The sequence below is a fragment of the Eumetopias jubatus genome, unplaced genomic scaffold, assembly GCF_037043125.1.
Source record: "Eumetopias jubatus isolate StellerSeaLion01/CBP00866 unplaced genomic scaffold, mEumJub1_p1.0 scaffold_6, whole genome shotgun sequence".
Classification (NCBI taxonomy): Eukaryota; Metazoa; Chordata; class Mammalia; order Carnivora; family Otariidae; genus Eumetopias; species Eumetopias jubatus.
This window is the reverse complement of record NW_028274812.1, coordinates 17156730-17177721: the sequence shown is the minus strand read 5'-3', so window position 1 is coordinate 17177721 and position 20992 is coordinate 17156730. Positions and strand designations below refer to the sequence as shown.

Sequence of the window (20992 nt, the reverse complement as noted above, 5' to 3'; positions counted from 1 at the left end):
AAACAAAAAAAAAAAAAAAAAGGGAAAAGAAGAAAGCAATCAAATGAGGGAGGCATACGTGAAGCCTTCGCCCCAGCATGAGTCACGGAATCAAAGTTTAACAACCACATGCAAAACAGTCTCTCTGAGGGCATGGGCTGGCTGCACAGGAAAGCCAGGAGAGACTCAGAGAACAAAAGCGCTCACAGTTTCCGTTCCAAGTTTCCACTCAGGCCTTCAGCTGAGAAGAGCATCTGCTCCAAGGTGCTCCCGAGGAGGGTCGGTGCTCCCAACTTCACAGACAAAACTAAAGCCTGCAGGAGCAAAGAGGGGCCGGGAGAGAATAGGAACGCCTACCAGCTAGGGGTGTCCAGGCACCTGGGCGCAGACGAGGACCCTGGCCCTTCTATCAGAGTCCCGAACGAGTCACAGAAGCCTTCGGGCTAGAGGCACAGGCCTCGGTCTGTGGACCGAGGACAGGTCAACAGCATGAGGAGTGTCCTCACTGCAGCCCTATAAAGGGGGGGGGGGGGCGGCAGCCCCTCTCGCCGAGCCAGGGGGAGCCTGACCTGAGGCCCACCAGACCAGGGCTTCTGCAGCCGGTGGCCACGGGCAGCACACCCTGAACTGTGTCTGTTTCCTGCATCGCGGGAGGCGCGATGGAGTCAGAATGAGAGCAGAGAACACACACCACAAGTGCCCACCTCCCAACAATGACAGGTCTCTAAAGTGACTTGCCCAAAGACACCCAGTGAGCCAGCTGGTCAGGCTGGGTTTAGAATCTGAGAGTTCAGGAATGGCACAAGTTGACTGGAATTTGCCGCTCCTCTTTTTCTTTTTCTTTTTTTTTTTTAAAGATTTTATTTATTTATCTGAGAGACAGACAGACAGACAGAGAGTGAGCAGTGGGAGGGACAGAGGGAGAGCAGGGAGCCCGGCTCAGGACTCGATCCCAAGACCTTGGGATCATGACCTGAGCTGAAGGCAGACGCTTAACCCTTTGAGTCACCCAGGCGCCCCTACTACTCTTTGTTTATCCCCCACCTGTCTCTCACAGATGGTGTGAGGCAGTCTAGAATACTAAAACACAGACGGAATGGCATCATTACAACAAAAGTACAATTAGAAATGATTAGAACAGGGGGTGCCTGGCTGGCTCAGCCAGCAGAGCGCATGACTCTTGATCTCAGGGTTGTAGGATCGAGCCCCACGTTGAGTATAGAGATGACTTAAAAGAAATGATTAGAACAAAAACGAACGTGGTATCAGAACCTAGATTTAAAAAGTCACTTCCTCTGGGCACTGGTTCCAGCCTTGAGTTGCCTGGCATGACGGGTTTTCTAAGAACAGCTATGGTTGGTTTAGCGCTTCCAACATATTGGGTGCCTTCCATCAGAGCGTCCTATCCCCACAACAGCTTGAGGGCCTCGGAGTCATTATTCCCGCTTTTGAGACAGAATCATTGAGGTGAGAAAGGGTAAACTCAACTGCCCCAGTTCACTCAGTAAGTGGTTGAAGTTGGGTCAGGACTGAAACCCAGGCCCACAGAGCTCCCCAAGTACTCTCTCCCAAGTACCCAGGCCCACACGTGGCCTCTCAGCTCCCAGATCCCGAATAAAGCATGCAGGCTTTCCCAACGAAAGAAACATTTTCCTGCTATGAACTTTTAGGAGAAATCTAACTCCTTATGCCGAGTAACACGTCAGACGATATTTTCAAGTCCTGAAGAAGCCCAGGGGCCCCGGGGAGCCACCAACCAAGGAGGGAATTCTCTGCAGATCATGCTGAGCGCCACCCTGCTGTGCATTTAGCACCAGTCAGCCTGGGCAATGAAACAAGGATCTGGATTTGTGTTCCACCCCAAGGGAGTAGCACCGTGCAGGGGAGAGGGACCACAGTGGCTAGCACCAAAGAGCTGTGCAAGAAAGACTTTTGAACCTGCTCAACTAATCAGGTAAGAACTTGGCAGAGGCCCCAGAATTCTATGTCTAAAATCTTGGAGACATTATTTAGACGAGAAAAATTGTGACTCCTCTGTCCAAGAAAAGGACCACCGTATGGGGCGGGGGGGGGGGGGGGTGCTTAGAGTATCCGATCCAGAGAAACCTCGGCCGATTCCCCTACAGCTAAAATGACTTAGTTGCCATAACTCGGAGGAGCCAAAAGGATGAAGCCACTTATTCCCGACTGAATGAGAAATAAGGTCTGCCAGAGGTAACCATCTTCGTTAGGATATCACTGACCCCAAGCTGGCCTCTGCCCACGAGAGATGTCGGAGGAGGCGGCCGCGGCGAGTGGGCTGGCGGGGACGTCTCCGGGAAGCCGGGAACGCACTGAGAAGGGCAGCCTGCCCGGCCCGCAGCTTCCCTCCTCCCCCGGCTTGACCGGGCCTTGCAGCTGCCCCGAGGCTGCTTTTGCCCGCTCGGACCCTGGCGGGGAGCCGGAGGTCGGCGCTTTTAGGAAGTGGCCCGGAGGTGTTGAGACAGGGGATCCTGAGTGTGGGGACAGACCCTTCCCCGGGAGGAGCGCACGAGCGTGCAGACACGAGCTGGGCGCCGCCGCGTGTCAGCGGGCCCTGCGCCCCCGCGCCAGGCCCCCGCGGCCTGGCTGCCTCCCCTCTCTCTACAGCCTCAGGGAGCCCTGAGAACAGTCTCGCTTCTATCCTGTTTTCTCAGGGAGCTAAGCCAGCGCGGAGAAAATTTGCAGCGGGGGGGGGGGGGGGGGGCCGCTGGACGTGCAAAGGGGCGTGGCCTGGGCGTGCAAAGGCCCCGCTGGATGGCACACGGCGGCTTCCCGCGGACGCTTCACCTCCCGTCGGGTCTCCTCGCTAGCAGCCCCGCGGGTGAGACCTTCTGCTTTCTGCCAATCCGATGTGTGAGAAATGCTATGTCGTTTCTTGTGGTTATTTTAACTTGCATTTCCTGCGTTGCCAGCGAACTCGGGGACCGCTTCGTGTTTACTGGCCATGCAGTTTTCCTGTTCTTCCCTCCACGGCCCACTCTGCTCTCCTGGAGCCTCCCTCTTACTCATTGCTGTTCACCTTCACATCCTACTCAGGCTAAGCCTTGACCTTTCGGGGTTGCTGCAACTGTCCGCGCCCAGCCTAAGCGCTTGCCTTTTAGCTTTGTTTATGATACTCTGCAAACGGTTTGACTTTCGTGTCGTCAAAATCATTGGCTTTTCCTTCATCGTTTGTGCCTTTTGAATGTTGTTTAAGAAATCCTCCCCTATCCTGAAATTGTAAATATGTTTTCCTGTATTTTCTCTAAAGTGATAATGTTTTGTTTTTTATGGTCAGGTCTTGAATCCTGATCTGGAATGTGTTCTGATGAGTGATATGAGAAAGGATCTAAGCTTATTATCATAGTTTGGCGTCATAAACTCAGAGTCGGACCACCCTGCCACCTATTAGCTGTGGAAACCTGAATAAATAGTTTAATCTCTCTGTGCCTCATTTCCCTCATCTGTAAAATGGGGATAGTAATCAGATCTATCTCGTGGGATATGAGAATTCAATTAATCCATGCATGAAAAGTGCTTAGCACAGTACTTGGCATGTATTAATTGCTCAATGGATGGCTGTTACTATTTTGAGCACAAACTTTATGATTTTATTTATTTATTTGACAGAGACAGAGAGAGATCACAAGTGGGCAGACTCGCATGCAGAGGGAGAGGGAGAAGCAGGCTCCTTGCTGAGTAGGGAGCCCGACGCAGGGCTCAATCCCAGGACCCTGGGATCATGACCTGAGCGGAAGGCAGACGCTTAACCGACTGAGCCACCCAGGCGCCCCTTGAGCACAAACTTTAATGAGGATAGGATTTCTAGAAGTGATGATGGCAGAGTCTAGCACCCAGGATAAACTGAAACACTGTCAGGGAGCTACAGAGACAAGAGAAACACCGCTCTGCGTCCTCAGTAGGAATCGGTGTGCCCACAGTAGACACCGAAGCAAAGTGGGGAAGCAGTTGTCATTGCTGTATGGGCTTAGCTTTTTAAATCTAATTTAATTGTGTTTAAAACAATTGTGCGTTTAAAACAATTTTAGTTTATTAAATAATATCTATGCATCACTCCTCTGAGTTCCACCTGAGATGTGATCTTAACTGCAGGGATCAAGGCAATAAAGACTGTTAAGTACGTTCCAGTTTCATTTCACGCCGTGCACCAGGCTGAGAACATCGGCACCAACTGAACGGAGTTTCTGCCCCTGAGTGAGCGGAGGCAAGACTGTGATCGAAGAGTTATGGTCACAGGGTAAACGTTAGACCAGAGCAGGCTTTCTCAATCTTGGTGCTATTGACGTTTGGGGCTGGAAAATTCTTTGCCGTACAGGGACCGTCCTGTGCACTGGAGGATGTTCAGCACCTTCTCTGACCTGTACTCACTAGCAAGCAGTAGGACAACCCATCATCACATTGTGACAACTATGAATGTTCCCAAACGTCGTCAAGTGTCCCCGTGGGGGCAAAATGGCCCCTGACTGAGAACCACTGGACTAGGGGGTGCATCGAAGAGGAAATTCCCACCCTGTGAAGAGGCAGGGAGGCTTCGTGGAGGAAATAAGGCTCAGCTGATTTGAGACAACAGGCTGGAGTTTCCAGAAGTCTGGGTTCTCTGGGACATTCCAGGTAGAGGGCAAATCTAGGCCTAGGCTCAGAGGCACAAGGAAGCTGGACAAGATCCAGATGGCCGGTACTCAGCCTCGAAGTGAAATAGCTCAGCTCAGGAAAAACATTTTCAAGGAGCATTTTAATTTTAAAAATAAAATTAAATGGGGCACCTAGATGGCTCAGTGGATCAAGTGTCTGCCTTTAGCTCAGGTCAAGATCCCAGGGTCCCGGGATTGAGCCCCCACATCAGGCTCCCTGCTCAGCGGGGAGTCTGCTTCTCCCTCTGCCTCCCCTTCCCCCTGCTCTCTCTCCCTCTGATAAATAAAATCTTTAAAAAATTAAATTAAATTAAATTAACTGAATCATTAATGAATATGTTCTTTCACCCACGCTGTTTTGTTGCTTCTTTAAGCAAAATAATTTTCGTTTCTGGGCCATAATGAAGCTACCAGGTTGGGAAAACGGATGGGTCTCAGAGTGCTAATGGTTCAAACTAGAGCCCTAAAAGCAACGATCTGCCGGGACACTCGCAAACTTCCTTTATTCCTTCTCCATCCGGGGCTGCTGAATTCCCTGCCCTGTTGTTTACTGCCTGGTTCGCTAACCTGGGCTCAGATGTGTCTGTGTTTGGTCCTGGAGACGTTCTCTACTTAGAGAGCGAGATTGTATCTCTATAACCTAAATAAGTTGGCATTCTGGAAAATGTCCCTAGAGCCGCTGTGACACATAGTTCCCATGGATGTCAGGCGACTCTGGAGAGCCCGCCTTTTCTGGAGTCTGGGCTTCTCTCCCAAAAGCTCTGAGGGGGATATGAGATGGTCCACCCCTCTCTCCATGGTGAGAAAGACAGACCATGGATCAAAAGACATGAGGTTTGTGAGAACCAGGTGGAGGAGCCTAGGCTGAGGACAAAGAATGAGTGGTGGTACACGTGGTAAACTAAGGCACCTTCTCCTGGGCTAATGCTCGTGGGTGGTAAGTGGTCACATTTGAGCACTTGCAACGTTCCGTGTCTAGAAACTTGGGCTCTGGGGCTCGGCCTGGTTTTCTCGCAACAGCATCTTTGCTGGCTTCTGACCAAGGTGCTGCAGAGGCTTTTCTTGAACTTTGCAAATACCTCACCCCTTACAGTGGGGTGAATTGTGACCCCCAAAAGATACGCTCAAGTCCTAAGCTCCAATACATGTGAATATGACTTGATTTGGAAATGGGGCCTGCACAGATGTAATCAAGCAAAGTTGTTAGGCTGGGTTCGGGTGGGCCCTAAGTCCAGTGTGTTAATTAGAGAAAGAACAGGGACAGTCGGATGAGGGGACACAGAGGATCCCCGGGGAAGGCCCGATGAAGAGAAGCAGAGACTGGAGTGATGTAGCTGCCAGCCAAGGGACACCCCTGGAAGCTAGGAAGAGGCGAGGGAGCACGGGCCTGCCAACACAGTGGTTTTGGACTTCTAGCCTCCAGAACTGTGAGAATGAATCTATTGTTTTAAGCTGCCCAGTTTTTGGTAATTTGTAATGGCAGCTCTAGGAAATGAACATACTCCTCAATCCCCAAACCACCTTTCTTTCCGAGTTCTTAGTTATGGCCACCATTTACTGAGCTAAGCCTACTGGTACCTTCTGGGAAGACGGGTAGAGGAGCAATTGGGTGAGTCCTCGCGCCTGAGGGCCGGCTGCCAGGCCAAGGAGCAGCTGTCCTCCCATGGTATAGCATCACCTGCGCCTGCCCACCTAGGACAGACCCGAAGATTAGTGAGCTTTACCATGAGGCCCATCACATTATTTCCCATAAGCATATGCTGGGAGAAAAGGCCACAGATGTGTGTCTTTGGTTTGTTTTCAGAGAATGAGTAGTAGATAATTATCAGCATAATTATGAAACAACACTTATGATAAAGTTAAAAATACATTTACTGCCATCTGCTGAGATTGCAGAATTTGTGAGGCTGGTTTCCCACTCGACATGAGGCACTCTCCTGCTGGCCAGATGGGAAAAGATGAATTAGGTGAGGTGCCTGTTCTCAGGCTGGCCCCGGGCTAGCCTCTGCCACGCATCCCACCCACACAGTACGAGGTGAGACCCGGCCAACCGGCAGTCTCCATCCCGACCCTGCACCACAACGATGTTTGATTAAAAGCCTGTCCATCTGTGACCATTCCAAGGATATCTGAGTTATTTCCTGTAATGCCAAATGAGTGGTTATGTAGGAGAGATGGTGTGACTTTGACGCATTTTTTTTTCTTACGATGCCCGTTCCACGTTCCGGCGCTGCACCAAGTGGATATCAAAGGCAGGTTCTGGCTTCTACATCACCTCCTCTGGGAAGCCTACTTTGATGTGAATCTGGATTGGGACTGTGTGTTCAGTGGAGGTTGAAGGAATTGTACACGATGCCATCTGAGGGATTTGGTGCCAAACCCCGATGATGATCCTATCCATGGCTCCCAGAGTAACTTTCCTCAACGATCCCAGCGCCACTGCCCTTCTCAGGAACAAGTTCTAATTTTCCACTGTCTGGCAAATCAAAGCCTAGCATCTCAGTTTTGCACTCAGCACACTCCTTTCCTGGTTTCCTCCTCCCTTTGCATGCTCGGTACCCTCCACAGTCCTCTGCCTTAGCCACACTGTCACGTCGCTCTCCCCTCACGGCTTGCCTTTGCTCTCAAGTTTTCTGGCACGGAACCTCAAGCTCTCGCGGCCAGACCAAACTGCCTTTGGAGGAAACAAAACAAAACTTTCCTCTTTTTCAGGAGCCAGTGGTTACTGTGGTCTTGTTCTAGATTCACGACAACAAAGCAGCACCTAACTTCTCTTTTCGTATAATAACTGCTCTCTCGTACAAAGTAGCTTACCCTATCTGCAGTCCCTTGTGTGTCTCGAGCTTCCTAGTGTTCTAGGCAAAATAAATAATAGTCATACAGCCTTTAACTGCACAGGAAACATCTCTCAAAAGCCCTGCCCACCTGCCCATTCAATGCACAAGGCAGAGAGAGAAGGCAAACGCAAAATTAAACCTAATGGGCAGTCCTGTGTAGGGCAAGATAAGGTAAGAATGAAGATTGTTCCAGTCGCAATAACTGAGATTACTTGCTTTAAAAAAAAAGACAATTTTGAAAATTAAGGGGATCTCCATATTCTATCATTTAACAACAGGAAGCACAAGCTTCTCTAAAATTTCCCATCAAAACAGTTTCATAGCAACAGCCTCTGAAAGGTAAGACTTCTGTGATTTCGATTTTACTATCTATTATGCATTCTTTGTGACTCAGTCTAGATGGGGAAGAGATGTCAAACTTGCGATTAAAAATTTTTTATGATGAATGGAAAACATAGATATGAAATATATCTTTCAGTAACTAAAAAACAACCAATTTATTTAAAGACACTTGTGAAAGTAGAAGCTTATTTGCAGTTTCTTTTGCTGTGCCTACTTATGGCTTCTCTACTTTTAGCTTTTGCTCGTTCTGATCAAAACCTTTGAAAATTCAATAGATAAGACAGATCAACCTGAAACTTCACAGCAAAGTTATAATGAGTGAGCAATTTTAGCCTTAAAATAACTTAAAAAAAACCTTATTTTTCCTGTTAATAGAAAACAATTTACTATATCTTGTTCAGCTTTTTTCTCTGGTTTTAGCAAAAGCGACTAAGACGTGTTACTGGAGCCTGGTTTTGAGTTCACCGAAAACCTCGAGAAGCAAAACAGAAGACACAGGACACATGGTCACTTTACCGTAGATGGTAGTAGTAGGAATGCAGCGCCATCAAGGATACTTGATGGACACTGTGATGAGAGGTCACCGCTATTAAAACCACCTTCTGATTAATAGAACTCTGTGCTTCTATACATACATTTTTGTTAAAACTACAATCCTTCGAGGCGCCTGGGTGGTTCGGTCAGTTAAGCATCTGACTCTTAATTTCGGCTCAGGTCATGATCTCAGGGTTGTGAGATGAGATTGGCCCCACATCAGGCTCAGCGGGGAGTCTGCTTGAGATTCTCTTTCTCCCTCTGCCCTTCCCCCAGCACTCTCCTTCTAAATTAAAACAAAAACAAAAAAACCTAGTCTTTCACACCTAAAATACCGGCTTTTACAATTAAGGATAATTTTTCCTTGAAATGCTTGATTCAGAAATTTGTACTGCTTTTATTTTTCCCACTAAACCTACTGAATTCAAGTTTTAGGTGTCAGTAGGTTATTTCTTCTTACTATTCCTATCATATTCAACCATTATTTTTCTCTTGTTCATTCTTTCAGACATTCCAGAATCTTCTAGAATGGATAACATTTATTTTCCTATATTCAGGGTGATAGTTTCTTATGTAATGACATTACAATTTTTTCTATTGATGGTTAAGAATTATGAACAACAGTTGGAGAGACATCTGCTCTTAGCAGTATGGTAGACTGGATGTTATGAATTGTGACACCCCCCCAATACCAGCCTCCCCCCCATATCAGTCCCTGTAAAACACCCACATGCCAGATAAATTATAGCAGTCATACTTTAAATACCCTAATGAGACTGGAAGACAGTTAGGGGTTTCCTCAAGACCCAAAAGTACATTAACAAAGTGGTAAGCGAACTACCAGCCTTCATGCAGAGCTTGAGGGGGGTAAAGGCCTCAGGCCACAGGGATGAGAGATGCCAACAAAGACCAGGCTTTGGGCCCTGAGAATTGGGAAACTAAAGCCAGGGACTAGAAGGGCTCACTACTGGAGAAAGTCTAAGCTAGAAAAGAACATGTGCAGGCATCTTCCCAGCTCTGCATAGAAATAGATAGAAATAGACCTTAAAACAGACTGTTTTCCCTGATATTTTGTTAACTCTCACTAGGGTCTACACTATGCATGCACGTGGAAACTATAAGCCAAGAAATCAAAGTGGCTCCAGGTCATGTCATTTGCCTGAAAAGCAAATATAAATCCTCTTTGGAGAAAAGCATTCTCAATTTAGGTAACTTAGGAGTCCCAAATTATGTATTCCCGATTAAAAAAGAAATGAAAACGCAAAGGAAGCCACTATGTACAAGAGTTAACAGAAAAAAAAAAAACCTAAAGATTAAAATTCTCAAGAAATTAAGATTGGAATTGTCAAAAACACAATATAAAGTAACCATGAAAATAAAACAGAGTGGAAGTAAGTGATCAAAGAAAAAAGGAAATAAAAAATAACCCTAGGAACTTGAAAAAGAATCAAACAGGACTTCTAAAAACGAATCACTGAAATTAAAAATTCAGTGAATGGAAAAAAAATCAGTGGATGGGTTAAATAGAAGATTTGGCTTATATGAAGAAATAATGGGTGCCCTAGAAAACAGACGTGAAGAAATTATTCAGAATGCACCATATGGAAATTATGAAAGTGAAGATACAGAGAACAGAAGAAGGAGACCTAACAAAACTGACTGGAGTTACAAAAGGAAAGAACAGAATGAACAGGGGAGAGGCAATACTTGAAGAGAAAATGGCAGTGAAGTTTCCAGAATAATGAAAAATCTGAAGCCGTCAGACATAATATACAACAAGGCATAATAATCATGAGACAAATGATATACCAAGAAAGCTAAATCTGTATCTAGACATATCATAGTGAAACTCTGGCACACCAAAGACAAAGAAAAACCCTTAAAATAGCAGCCAGAGACTTTTCAACAAATGGTGCTACAGCAAGTGGATTAACTCAAAATGGATCACAAACTTAAATGTAAAACTCTGAAACTTTTAGAAAAAAAAGTAAGAATAGGGCGCCTGGGTGGCTTAGTTGGTTAAGCGACTGCCTTCGGCTCAGGTCATGATCCTGGAGTCCCGGGATCGAGTCCCGCATTGGGCTCCCTGCTCGGCAGGGAGTCTGCTGCTCCCTCTGACCCTAACCCCTCTCATGTGCTCTCTCTCATTCTCTCTCCCTCAAATAAATAAATAAAACCTTAAAAAAAAAAAGTAAGAAGAAAACCTCAGGATCTAGGGCTAGACAAAGAGTTCTTACTCTTGACACCAAAAAGCACAGTGCATAAAAGGAAAAACTGATACACTAAACTTAAATAAAATTCAAATCTTTTGCCCTGCAAAGACCCTGTAGGAGGATGAAAAGACAAGCTGCACACTGGATGAAAATATTTGCAAACATAGCCAACAAAGAAATAATATCTAGAACATGTAAAGAACTCTCAAGGGCACCTGGGGGGCTCTGTCAGTTAATCCTCTGCCTTTAGCTCAGTTCATGATCCAGAGTCCTGGGATCAAGACCCGCGTCGGGCTCCCTGCTCAGCAGTGAGTCCATTTCTCCCTCTCCCTCTGTCCCTCTGCCTGCTTGTGCTCACTCTCTCTCAAATAAATTTAAAAATCTTAAAAAAAAAATCTCAAAACTGAAAAGTAAAAAAGAAAAAAAAAACAATTAGAAAAAGGCAAAGGACGTGAAGAGACATTTCACCAGGAGACAAAGATGGAAAAATGAGTACATGAAAAGATATCCAACATCATTAGCAATCAGGGTAACAGAATTAAAACCACAATTAGATATAACTGTACTATAGTTATATCTAAGAATAGCTAAAATAAACATAAGAAAAATGCCGAATACTGACAAGGATGTGAGAACCTGGATCACTCATGTGTTGCTGGTGGGAATGTAAAATTTATGACCACTCTGGAAAACAGTTTAGTGGTTTCTTAAAAATCTAAACATGCAATTATCATATGACCCAGCAACTGCACTCTTAGGCTTTCACCCAAGAGAAATAAAGACTTATGTTTAAACAAAAATCAACAGCAGCTTTATTTATCGTAGTCCAAAACCATGAACAACCTAGATGTCCTTCAATGGGTGAATGGCTAAACTGTGGTACATCCATACTGTGGAATACTAGTCAACCATAGAAATGGATGAAATACCGATATATTCAACAACCTGGAAGAATCCTCAAAGAATTACACTGAGTGGTGGAAAAAAGCCAACCCCAAAAGGCTACATAATTTCATTTATATAAAATATTTGAAATGACCAAGTTATAGGAATGGAGAACAGGATAGTGGTTGTTAGAGGTAAAGGACGGAATAGGAGGTAAGGAAGTGGGTATGCCTATAAAAGGGCAACATGAGGGTTGGGTTCCTTGTGTTGGGCATGTTCTGTATCTTTACTGTATTAGTGTCAATATTCTGGTTGTGACATTGTACTATTACCTTACAAAATGTTACCATTCAGAGAAACTGGATAAAGGGTACCATAAGATCTCTCTGCTTATTTCTTACAACTTCATGTGAATCTATAATGATCTTGAAAATTAGAAGTTTAGGGGCGCCTGGGTGGCTCAGTTGGTTAAGCGACTCCCTTCGGCTCAGGTCATGATCCTGGAGTCCCAGGATCAAGTCCCGCATCAGGCTCCCTGCTCAGCGGGGAGTCTGCTTCTCCCTCTGACCCTCCCCACTCTTGTGCTCTCTCTCTCTCTCATTCTTTCGCTCCCAAATAAATAAAATCTTTAAAAAATTGTTCAAAATTAGAAGTTTAATTAATGACAATAAAGTAGCCAGAAAGAAAAGATTCAGTAACCTCCAAAAGAATGACATTTGGAATGGCAATAGATTTCTCCACAGCAATAGTAAGTCAAAAATCAGTATCTTAGAGCACTGAGAAAAAAATTAGTCACCTTAGAACTGGGTATATAAAAAAATCAATTTTAAAGAACATGGGAGAATTAAAAACACTTTAAACAAAAACAAAGGGCTTAGCCACCAACAGACTTGGCTAAAGGGACATCAAAGATATGCTTCAGAAAGCAGGAAAATTATGCTAGGTGGGAGGTCCGAGATGCAAGAAGACAAGTGAGTAAAGAAACTGATTTAACACATGGGCAAATCTAAACAATTACCGGTATAAGAACAATAATAACCATAGGGTCTAATCTGCAAGGTTAAAAATCACAAGCTAAGAATAAAATACTGGAGGGATTGTAGTGCAAAAGTTGGAAGATGGACAATTTAAACTTTAAGATTCTCAAGATCATACAAAAAAAAAAAAGGATTCCCAAGATCTTCAATTAGAGAGAAAGGTGAAGACACCTACATTACACTTGAAATGCAGATGGTAAAATTCAAAGGCAATTCCCCTAATCAAAAAATATGCGGGGGGAGAGGTGTGTAGAATTTTCTTTTACTGTTTTAAATTAGAAAACTTAGGGGGGGCGGGGTGCCTAGGTGGCTCAGACAGTTGAGCATCCAACTTGATTTTGGCTCAGGTCGTGATGAGGTCCAGCCTCGAGTTGGGCTCCATGCTCAGGTGGGAGTCTGCTTGAGATTCTCTCTCCCTCTCCTCCTGCCCCTCCCCCCACCCACATGCTCTAAATAAACAAATAAATAAAATCTAAAAAAAAAAAAAGGAAAATGGGGGGGAACAGAACTGAAAAGGCACAAAATAAGGCGGTAGGAATAAATCCAAATATATCAGTAAACAATTAAGATTAAACGCATCAACTAAAGTTAAAATTATGTTAAAAAATAATCTGGCTATATATTGTTTCAGAGGCACACTAAAATATAAGGTGTAAAATAAAAGTAAAAAAAGGATAGTAAAAAATCTACCAGATATATTAGAAAAACTTCATATCAATAAATTGAAAACTTCAATGAAAATAACAAATTCCCAGAAAAATGTAATAACAAAAATAACTAAACACTTGAAAGAAACAGAAAGGCTACTAATTCTATAATCATTGAAATCTAGTAGTTAAGAATTTTTCTCACAAGGGAAATACAAAGTTCAGACAATGTCATAGGCAAGCTCTACCCAATTTTCAAGGAATGGATAATTTACATCTTTTTCTTCTCTTTGAAGAGAATAGACAAAAAGAGAGAAAACACTAACTGATTCTATAACCTGGACATCAAAACCAAAAAAGAGTAACACAAAAAAAGGAAAATTATAGGCCAACTTCATCACTGTACTAGAAATCGTAGCCAGCAAGCACTAAAAGAACACCACCACTATAAATAAGTATATATATTTTTTAAAGATTTTATTTATTCATTTGACAGAGAGAGACACAGCGAGAGAGGGAACACAAGCAGGGGGAGTGGGAGAGGGAGAAGCAGGCTTCCCGCCGAGCAGGGAGCCTGATGTGGGGCTGGATTCCGGGACCCTGGGATCATGACCTGAGCCAAAGGCAGACGCTTAACGACTGAGCCACCCAGGCACCCCAGTCTATACATATTTTTAAAAATAACTTTAAAAATGGGAAAGAGGGGGCGCCTGGGTGGCTCAGTTGGTTAAGCGACTGCTTTCGGCTCAGGTCATGATCCTGGAGTCCTGGGATCAAGTCCCACATCGGGCTCCCTGCTCAGCGGGGAGTCTGCTTCTCCCTCTGACCCTCTTCCCTCTCGTGCTCTCTATCTCTCATTCTCTCTTTCTCAAATAAATAAATAAAATCTTAAAAAAATAAAATAAAAATGGGAAAGAGGAAAGAAAAAAAAATGTATTTGCAAATAACATTATCGTCCACATAAAAGACCCCAAAAAAACCCTAGAGACCAATTCTAAATAAAAGACTTTTGTAAAATGGCTGGATATTAATAGGGCAGTGATCAGAAACAACTTGTGTACTCACTTCAGTAGCACATACACTGGAACTGGAACAGAGATTGGCACGAACCCTGCACAAGATGACATGAAAATTAGCAAAGCGTTCCGTATTTTCATTTTTGCAATGTTTCTGTAAACCTCAAATTATCTCAAAATCAAAAGTTGAAAGAAATGTGTGACCTCATAGGTCAGGAAACAAAATCGTATGTTTAAAAGATACTATTTAGGGGCGCCTGGGTGGCTCAGGCGGGTGTCTGCCTTTGGCTCAGGTCATGAATCCCAGGGTCCTGGGATGGAGCCCAGTATCCAGCTTCCTGCTCCGCGGGAGCGTGCTTCTCCCTCGCCCTCTGCCTGCCGCTCCCTTGCTTGTGCTCTCTCTGTCAAATAAATAAATAAATAAAATCTTCAAAAAAAAATACTATATAATTTATAATAGAACAATAGAATAGAATCTTATTCATAAAAGTTACGGAAGCTAGGAGTAAATCTAACAAAAATTTCATAAGGAAAATTCTAAAAGGTTCAAGAACTGGAGGGCTATGCTATTTTTATGAATAGGAAGATCCAATATTATGATGTTTTTTCCACGAAAATTCCTATTGTTTGAATGCAAATGCAATTAAAATCCCAACAGAATTCTTTGGGAAACCAGGTAAGTTGATTCCAAAATTGCACAAAACAAAGGGCATAGGCATTACTAATAAAACAGGTGAGGGGACTTGCTTAGAGACTTTCTATAGTCACAGAAATGTATATGTTTGGTACTGGTAGTGGGATAAACACTAAACCGATGGAATAGAGAGCCCATGAAACAAAATCCACTTATATATGGAAATGTGTATGACAGAAGTGGGAGGGTAGATCAACAGGGAATAGATGAACCATTTACTAAGGGGCTTTGGACAACTGGTTGTATCCACGTTTTTTAAAAAAAGCATTTTTTTTCATTGTATCACACCATATACATACACACAGACAATGTAGATTAAAGATTTAAATGTAAAAAACAAAACTTTACTACTGTTTCTTAAAAATCATGAGTATTGAATTTTATCAAATATCTTTTCTAAATGTGTTATTTTCCCTTTATTCTGTTAATGCATTTAATTACAATGATAGATTGACTCGTGCCAAACCATTCTTCCACTTCCAAATAATTTTTTTAATTAAAAAAAAAAAAACCCAAAGCTTTACTTACAACTTTTAGAATATAGGAGAATGTCTTTATTAAGGATTTCTTAAACAAAATACAAAAAGCACAAAACACACAGAGAAAGGCTAATAAATTTGACATTCAACTTAAAAATTTCTGCCTAAAATATATAACCTAATTCTAATCAAACATTTAGACCTAACTTCCAGTTTATAGGAAACAGAAGAGCTAGAAGACATCATGAAGATACCATCAAATAACTCCCAGAATCTGAAACATTCTATGAAATATTCTGGCCTGAACTCTTCAAAAAGTCAATGTCATTAAAAAAAAAGAGGTGGGATGGATGGGTAAGAAACTCTTCTAGATTAAGAAAATAAAAATGACAAGAACATGCAATGCATGAACCTTGAGTTTGGGTTTAAAAACAAATCAACAGCTAAAAATGGTATTCTTGAGACAATCAGGGAAATTCAAATATAGACTATGTGTTATATATTATGGGACTATTGTTACTTTTTTTTTAAGTAATCTCTACACCCAATGTGGGGCTGCAACCCATGACCCTGAGATCGAGTCGCATGCTCTATCGACTGAGCCAGCCACGCACCCTTACTGTTAATTTTCTCAAGTGTGATAATAATATTGTGGTTATACAGGACACTTGCTTTTTAAGAAATGCATGGTGAAATACTGAAAAGTGAAAGGTCATGATGTTTTCAATTTACTTACAAACTGTTCAACAACGAAGTGTTATTGACTGTTAAATCTGGATGGAAGTTATACGGATGTTATTTTTGTGTTTTTATGTATTATGAAACTTTTCATATTACAAAGTTGAGGAGACATTCATAACTTGTGCTCTTCCAAGGGCATCAATAAAAAGGTGAAAAAATAAGCCACAAACTGAGAGAAAATGTTTACATCTAATCGTAATAATGGATTAGTATCCACAGTCCATAAGAAAAACTCCTTAAAGAATTCTGTAAGAAAAAGACAGTAACTTCACATAAAATGGGCAAAAGACATGTAAAACTTCACAGAGAGCAAGTGGGAACAAATATAATACATACAAAAAGGGGCGCCCGGGTGGCTCAGTCGTTAAGCGTCTGCCTTGGGCTCAGGTCATGGTCCCAGGGTCCTGGGATCGAGCCCCGCATCGGGCTCCCTGCTCCGCGGGAAGCCTGCTTCTCCCTCTCCCGCTCCCCCTGCTTGTGTTCCCGCTCTCGCTGTGTCTCTCTCTGTCAAATTAATAAATACAATCTTTACCAAAAAAAATACATACCAAGAAATGCTCAACCTTGTTAGCATTTAGGAAATGCAAATTTAAATAGCGAGATTTCCACTCAGGCCAAAATGAGATGACAGGACCAGGACTTTCCCTCCCCGTTTTGAACAACTAAAGACCTGCACAGAAGATCTGCTGCCAAGTTTTTCAGACGCTGGACAGGAGCCAGCGCAGGCCAGTGATTCTTGAGAAGGAAAACCAACAAGAAAGCGACAAATTGCCTGAGCTAACTGTGCGACTTCTGCACTGTAGCACTATGACAGGGGTGTGATTCTGAAAAGCCTGGGATTCTCTGGGGGTAGACAGTTGGCAGAGCCAAGATGCAGTTTGTAGGGCAGAGTACTGAAAAGAGGAGGGAACTACAGCGGGAGAGTTCCAGACCTACAGAGGGTTTGCCTGAGTCTTCAGCTGAATACTAATCGGTGTATGCGCAGGAGGAAACTACCCGAAGGTGGGAAAGAACCACCAGAAAAGAGCAGGCAGCAGAACCTGGGAGTTCATATAGGGCTCAAAATTGTTCTTGTTCCCAATAGCCAGAGAGGAGAGATCTCCTAAGAGACTAAGCAAAGGGGAGATTATTCAGAGGGTATTACCTCAGTAGTGGGCCAAATTAGCCCTAAAAGCTGTTCTGGTCCTACCTCATTATACTTAAAAGGCAAGCTATAAAAGGATCAGACTGTTTCCAAGTAACTTAATTATGTTCCAGACAAAGCTCACAAGAACTCTAGTACACAGCAATGTACAATCCAAAAATTACCAGTGGAAAGTAAATTACAACTCAATAATGGGTGGGGAAAAAAATCAATCAATAGAAATAGACCAGAAATGATACAGATGACAGAATGATCAAGTACATTAGCACAGCTATTATTAATGTACTCCAGGTGTTTAAAAAAAAAAAAATGGAGGAAAGCATGAGCCTGTTAAGGAAAAGCACGGGGGATAAAAAAAAGACCCAAATGGAACTTCTAAAATTAAAAAATTACGTCTGAGGTGAAAAATACACTGGATGGGATTAACAGATTAGATACTTCAGGAGAAAAGATTAATGAACTTGAGGACACAGCCATGGAAACTACTCAATATGGAGCAGGAGAAAAAGACTTCACCCAAATGGAGCGTCAGTATAATGTATGACAACATCAGACGGCCTAACAAACAAGTCATTGGAGTCCTAGGACAGTGAGAGGAGGGGAGGGACAGAAAAAAACCTAATAAATAATACCCATAGCTTTTCCAAATTTGGTGAAAACCATAAACCTGTAGGTAAACAGCCCCAGCAAAAGAAACGTGAAAAAAAACTCCACCAAGCACATCATAATCAAATTGCACAACAGCAGTGATAAAGAGAAAACAGGAAAAGCAGCCAGAGAAAAAGAACAAGTTACATATAGAAGAACAAATATAAGAATAATAGTAGTCTTCTTGCTGGAAACCACAAGAAGGTACCACTAAGCATCCACTACATTGGCAAAATTTAAAAGTATGAAACTAAGAAGTGTTTGAGATGATGTAATACAAAGGTAACTCACATAGAGCTGGTCGGGGTATAAACTGGTTCAGCCACTGCAGAATATAATTTGGCATTATCTTGTAAAGATGAAAATATTCATACCATGTGAGCAAGTAATATCACTCCTAGATACAGAATGTTCATAGCAGCACTGTTTGCAATAGCAAAAACAAAAACAAACCAACAACTCCAAATGGCCATTAACAGAAGAATGGGTAAATTGCAGTCTATTCATACAATACTACAAAGCAATAAAAATGAATGATTCTCTAAAAATACTAAGTTGAAAAAAGCAAGTCACAGATGTAAACATACATTATGCCATTTATATAAAATTCAAAAACATACAAAATTTAACATTTCATTTCAGAATACATACATTGGTGTAAAATTATAACAAGCAAGAGAATGACAAATACAAAATTCAGAATCATCATCACTTGAGGAGAGAGCATAAAGAGAGTTTCTAAAATGTAGGAGATATTCTATTTCCTAAGCTGGCTCATGGGCACACAAATATTTACTATTCTTTATACCTTATATATACATGTTTGTGAATTTTTGTAAGTATGAAATACTTCATTTAAAAAAAAGAAGAGTGGAAAATGTGAAAGACTTTAAAAATGAAGACTACTGTTTATGTGTAACAATAAAATTAGTGTAAAAAAGTATACAAAGAAAATGTTCAGTTTTTTATTGTCTTTCTGTGCCCTATACAATCAGTATCAACTGAAAAGGGCCATAACCCTAGTGTGAAAAAAAAATAAGCAGAGTCTTTAACGGCTTTGACACAAAATCTGAACAGCTGATGCTCTAAGTTAGACAACAGTAAATACATTAGCCACTCATGTCTGGTTCTTCATTGTTCATCTGTACTTAGATTTTTCTTTATCTTTGGATTTCTTGGGACTCCTGCTTCGGTCTCTCTTTTTATTCCGTTCTCTTTCGTAGGGGTCGGTCTGATACTTGGATTTGTGACTATTACTGTAGTGGCCGTCCCTTTCTCGAGATCGGCTACGACTTCGGTTCTGAGGTCGGTCTCTCTTGTCACTCTTCTGTTTCTCCCAACAGCTTTCTTCTTCTTCATAGTGACCAAATCCCATCTCCCTGTAGATATCCTGTCAAAGGCATGGAGAGACAGCTACAAGTGAATCCATAAAATAATCATTTTATAGGTACTGTCAATTAATAAAACTCAGAAAGTCCACCACCACTAATCCCAAGAATCTCATAAATTAGAAAGCAAAAATAATTCAGAAAAAGACTTAATCATTTTTCTTATCAATCTCATTGCTTTGTAACTACTACTTCAGCTGAACTGAAGGATCAGAACCAAAAATAAAGAACTGAAATCCACACAACTGAAATTAGAACAACTGTTTAGAGAAAATCACAATACCAAGAATTCTGGCTGTGGCTGGTCACCTTTCTACCCCTCCCTTCTCTGCTCCCCAATTGATCTGCAATGGAATTACTAAAATTCCCATAAAAACCCTATAAAGAAAGACATTTAAATAACATAGCCAGAAGAGGTTTTAGACAAGTCGATAAAACAGATACTGCATACTTTAGTCTGAGTGCTTATTTTTAAAGTGTTTATTTTATAACAACTCCTCTTCAAATCTTCAAATATATTTTCCTTGTTTATATTAAGCTGATATATGTTTTTTATTAAAATCATTTATTGGGGCACCTGGGTGGCTCAGTTGGTTAAGCATCCGACTCTTGGTTTTGACTCAAGTCATGATCTCATGGGTCATGAGACGGAGACCCGTGTCAGGCTCTACACTCAGAGGGGAGTCTGCTTGAGATTCCCTCTGCCCCCTCCCCCCTGCATGTGCATGCACTTTCTCTAATAAGGAAATCTTTAAAAAATAATAAATAAAATCATTTATTTACATATTTCTTTAAAAATGAGTTAAGAAACAATGGGCCACCAGAGTAGATACTTTAAATTCTTTTTTGGGGGAGGGGGTGAGAGAGACAGAGACAGAGAGAAGGAGGGGGGCAGAGGGAGAGAATCTTAAGCAGGTGAGCCACCCGGTGACCCTAAATTCTATTCTTACTAATTTTTAAGTAACAGTAGTAATTTTCCTCTATGAAGGGGGCTAGTTAAAACAATTCTATTTCTGTTTGTGTTCTATCCCTAATTAAAATGAGTATCTTGGGGGCGCCTGGGTGGCTCAGTTGGTTGAGCATCTGACTCTTGATCTCAGCTCAGGTCTTGATCTCAGGGTCATGAGTTCAAGCCCCGCCTTGGGCTCCACACTGGGCATGGAGTCTACTTAAAAAAATAAAGTAAAATAAAATGAGTATCTCAGCAAGTGGCCAAAATCTAAAGAGACCACAGCCAATGCTCTTTCAAGAGACAGTTCATAAAATTCAACTTCCTTAAAAGATTTCTCTCAGAGGAAAGCAAAATCCTAAGGATTGAATTCCCAAGGGTCCCAACTCTATCACCACAGACATTATTATAATAGATGTAAACGTCAAGGTTTCAAATCTAGAGTGATGAATACCCATGGTTAAGGACTGGGTTTTAAGCAAAGGATTCATAATTATTCCATATATTGTCTAGATACTGTACATTACACCTGGCCTGGAGATTGCAGCATGTGAAAATAGATCTAACATGATTGTTCTAATCAGTGTTTGTGGAATACAACTTTATAAACTGTTGCATGATTTCCTGCACAATCCCAATAGTTATTCTCACTCTGTAAGAGTCCCAGAGGTAGAAAGTGAGTACTTGGTTTAACTCTTTAACTACTACTTTCTAACAATATATGACAGCCCTAGATAAAAGAATATTTTGTGCTTCCTGTAACATAAACAAAATGTAAATATCTATGTACTATTCTGTCTGTATACT

At 42.1% G+C, this 20992-nt stretch overlaps 1 protein-coding gene and 1 pseudogene across 2 annotated transcripts in view; one reads left to right on the top strand and one right to left on the bottom strand.

The window, feature by feature from the left end:
- Window positions 1–14183: 14183 nt before the first annotated feature.
- On the top strand, window positions 14184–14281 carry LOC148164044 (U6 spliceosomal RNA; annotated as a pseudogene).
- A 1082-nt stretch (window positions 14282–15363) lies between these two features.
- The window catches only part of PPIL4 (peptidylprolyl isomerase like 4), a 42184-nt gene continuing 36555 nt past the window's right edge, over window positions 15364–20992 (bottom strand). The window contains exon 14 of one of the 2 annotated variants that reach the window (XM_088023843.1): window positions 15364–19238. In XM_088023843.1, the coding sequence (XP_087879969.1) occupies window positions 18987–19238 (252 nt within the window). In that variant the 3' untranslated portion in view covers window positions 15364–18986. The remainder of the gene's footprint in view (window positions 19239–20992) is intronic. The other variant, XM_028103389.2, reaches the window with a different exon arrangement.